This window comes from Galeopterus variegatus, unplaced genomic scaffold (genome assembly GCF_000696425.1).
Source record: "Galeopterus variegatus unplaced genomic scaffold, G_variegatus-3.0.2 Scaffold1759, whole genome shotgun sequence".
NCBI classification, from domain to species: domain Eukaryota; kingdom Metazoa; phylum Chordata; class Mammalia; order Dermoptera; family Cynocephalidae; genus Galeopterus; species Galeopterus variegatus.
Genome location: NW_007727870.1, coordinates 129,497 through 133,379, shown reverse-complemented (window position 1 = coordinate 133,379; position 3,883 = coordinate 129,497). Strand labels below are relative to the sequence as shown.

The 3,883-nt window shown below is 48.5% G+C and overlaps 1 protein-coding gene across 2 annotated transcripts in view; it reads left to right on the top strand.

Moving 5' to 3' along the window:
• The window catches only part of MBP (myelin basic protein), a 43,882-nt gene extending 40,539 nt beyond the window's left edge, over nt 1-3,343 (top strand). The window contains exons 7-8 of one of the 2 annotated variants that reach the window (XM_008578793.1): nt 1,462-2,364; nt 2,648-3,343. In XM_008578793.1, the coding sequence (XP_008577015.1) occupies nt 1,462-1,506 (45 nt within the window). In that variant the 3' untranslated portion in view covers nt 1,507-2,364; nt 2,648-3,343. Of the gene's footprint in view, nt 1-1,461; nt 2,365-2,647 lie in introns of those variants that run through there. The other variant, XM_008578794.1, reaches the window with a different exon arrangement.
• The last annotated feature ends 540 nt before the right edge of the window (nt 3,344-3,883 follow it).

Here is a 3,883-nt window from a genome sequence, read left to right as displayed (position 1 = left end):
CTCAAGAGCTTAGCTTGCGAGGATGGGGTGCCGCCTGCACCGTGTTGGACACAGTAGAGCGGCTCCACAACTTTACAGGAATAAAACACACTTTAAACGGGGCTCTGTGGTTAATCTCTTGGAAAGGGAGCAAAAATGAGGCGACTGCAGGCTTCCAGGCCACTCCAGAGGGCAGCTCTGAGCACCAGTGATGTCAACATTAAGCCAGGCACCCGGAGTGGCAGAGGACCCTGCTCCTGACAACTCCCAGGCCTGGGAGGGGAGTTCCACTGGATGATTCCTAAGGTAGCTTCAGAGGCTAGAATTCCATAAACATTTTCACTAGCGAAAATAAAATTCTTTAAATGAGTTAACAACATAAAAGTTCCTTTAAAATGCTAAGTGTGATACTTGGAAAACCTAAAACCCCAGGAATTCAGAACTCTCATCTTGATCTGTTATTTTTAAGTACCCTTAGTTTTAGTGCCTTGGTTATTTATGTCATTGGGTAATGTGGAGAATGTAGAATCAAACTAGGCCAGCATTAGTTCAGCACCACTGCCACCTGGACAGCAGATTTCTTACACAACTTGCTTTCTGGGGGCTCACAGTCAAAAGGAAACTTTTGAGAGATCAATTTTTCACCCACAACCTAAGAGGGAAACCAGAGGAGAAAGAGGCTAAAATTTGAATGAAACTTTGAACACAAGAGAAAAAGTGCAGCTCTCCCTTGTCCATCTAGGTGACAGACATCAGAGCAACAAACTGGTTATCTCCTTAGAAAGGCAATTCCACGCCTGGCCACCTGGCGCTGCTGGTCACTGCACACACACTGGGCTCCGACTCACTCTGCAGTTCCTTTGTTTTATTATTCCAAATTGTATTTGTCCAGAACACTTGTCCATTCATGGCTGTGAGACCCTTTAAGTCAGAGTTTATAGACAGCCCCTCTGTGTGAGTGGTTCATCTTGGTGTGGCAGGTGACATTCAGATAAGAGAAATGTCCCCCGGTGACAGATGCAGCGTTCTCTGGCTCTTCTCTGGTGCACATGGCGATGGGTACACTCGCCAACACTAAAGCCTCTCTGAGGATGAGGTTGTCCCTGTTTCTATTCCCACACATTTCCCTCACTTACCCTGGAGTCTGTCGCTGGAGAATAAGGTGCCCATTCAAAGTAAAGCAAGGTGGAGCTTTTCACCCACAGAGACACATGTCTTTGTACCAGGCACCACTGTCTGTGTCCTTGGAATCTAATTTGAGTAAATTTATCTCAGAGCACTGAAAATTCAATTAGCACTTGCTAAAAGAGGTTGGGAGGAATGGAAGGAAAAGGTCAGCGCTGTGAGGCAGCGTTTCTGGCCCCGCATGCAAATGAATAGGCCCCTAAAGGGTTGGAGCAGGTGGGCCCAAGAGCAGGATCGGGTGTGGGAGGCTGTGCCCTGGTGACTCTCTCCTGACTCCTCTCTCTTTTCCTTTCTTAGGGAGGAAGAGACAGCCGCTCCGGATCACCTATGGCTAGACGCTGAAGCCCACCCTGTCCCTGCAGAACCCTGTCCTCAGCTTCTTAATTTAACTGCCTAAACTTTAATACCATTTGCATCTCAATTATCTAGTTAGAGCAGATGACCCCACAGCTAATGCCGGTGGAGTGCGCGCAGTAGGTCAGGCACACAGCATCCTCCTGGCAGCTGTGGCCAACAGTGAAATGGAAAACGAAAACAGAAAATGGGTAAAACTGTCACTTGACATCTTCCTGAGTATCCACCCCACTGCTATCATGTCCCCAGATGCACATCAGTCTCCATAGGTCCAAGTGCATGGATGTCCTCTACCCCTGGACTTCTCTTAGCCTTGACTGTGCACCCTCGAGCTTCCGGTGGGCACTGCCGCCAGGCACAGCGCTGCAGAGACAGAGACATGCGGGCAGGAAGGACTGTTGTGATCCAAGCTTCCTTTGGTTTTCTTTTCCTGCCCCTTCTCTCACCTCCTCAAGTATACTTTATTTTTCCTAACAGGATTAGACAGTCAAGGAGTGGCTACTACGCATGGGAGCTTTTGGCATGTGAATGTGGGCCCGGGCAGCTGTGAGTCCAATGCGGGGCAGCACAAGAGAGGGGGGTGTGCCCCCAGGCCGGGCTGCCCCGCACCCCCTTAGCTGAATTCGAGCGTGGCAGAGAGAGGAGAAGGCGGCGGGCGTGGGGTGGGTGGTGGCCTCACCCAGGACACGAACGGCCTTGGAAGCAGGTGCTGGAGACACTATGCGTGTGGCCACTGGGTGTCCCTGTGGCTCCGCACAGGGACAGACAGAGCCACTTCTGTGAACAACCTGTTTCCTAACCAAAGCCCAGGCCAGCAGAGAGTCCAGGCAGAGGGGCACATCTCTGGCTCCGCACAGGGACAGACAGAGCCACTTCTGTGAACAACCTGTTTCCTAACCAAAGCCCAGGCCAGCAGAGAGTCCAGGCAGAGGGGCACATCTCAGAGCAGAGCAGCAGTTCTCTGTGGCCTCGCAGTGTCACACTGGTCACTCCTCAATGCCAGCATGACCAGTGGCATGCTCGCATGGCAGCGCACATTGGCCAACACTAACCCTTGGAGAGAAGATAACTGTCTCATCTGCTTGCCTCCTAGAAATGACCGTCCCTAGAGAATAGATTAGGTGTTCAGAGCAGAGCAGCAGTTCTCTGTGGCCTCGCAGTGTCACACTGGTCACTCCTCAATGCCAGTATGACCAGTGGCATGCTCGCACGGCAGCGCACATTGGCCAACACTAACCCTCGGAGAGAAGATAACTGTCTCATCTGCTTGCCTCCTAGAAATGACCGTCCCTAGAGAATAGATTAGGTGTGCACCCATTCCTGACCCACTGACCCAGCCGCGGCTGGACCTGGGCAGCCGCGTGAAGAGTCAGAAGGAGTTCTTTGAACCACACTCTCTTCTAACCCTGCTGACACCTCCTTGAGCTCTTCCCTCCATAACGTACTGATGCCCACCTTTTGATTTTGGCATATATTTTACAGGCCTTCCAAAGAGCCCCCACACTGGCATCGCTCCCCCTAGAACGAAGAGCATAGTGCCAAAATGCGTCTGTTTAATCCCATTCTAATTCTGAATGTTTACTGTGGGTTTAATATGATGTCTATTAATATATAGCCTCGATGATGAGAGGGTAAGAATAAAAATCAAAAGGAAAAAAAATTCTGGAAACAAACCTCCACATTGTTCAACAGGAGCACTCTGCAACTTTGCAGTGATTGCTGGCTGTGTGATCTCTATCCGTGGCTGGCCCCAAACAGCACGTGCTGCGGGGGGGTCCACGGGAAGTACACTGCTCTTGAACATTGAAATAAAATAATAAATTTCCATGACAGTTGCATGAGTGTGTTATTTTGTGTCCTAGTGTATAGCCCACATAAAGTGATAACCACATCTGGAGAGGTGACCTCGCCGTCGTGAGCCTGCAGAACCCACTTGAGGGGTGTGTTTTCACAACATGGTTTATGCACCAATAAAAGAAAGTGGAACCAAGGAACTGTTAGGGCATTGATTCTCCAACTCACAATGAAAATAAGTTTCAATTTATCTGAAGATGAGCTTTTGAAGTGTTTACATTTTGTTATTTTCCTAGTGTAAACACCCTGTTAATGTGAAGTGAGGAATCTTGGAAAAATTACTCCTTATCACATTTTTTGCTGGCAGAGACATGGACAACACTAAGTGATTTTTCTGCTCTTTGGTGACAATAATTTGTAATATTGGGAGTTAGAGCTTCAAATTATACAAATTTTAGGGGGACACAATTCAGTCCATAACAGGTGTATATATATATTTTTGTCATGCAACAACAAATACATCCTGTCCCTCATTTGGCAAGATGTTATAATTAATACCAAGATTCTTCAG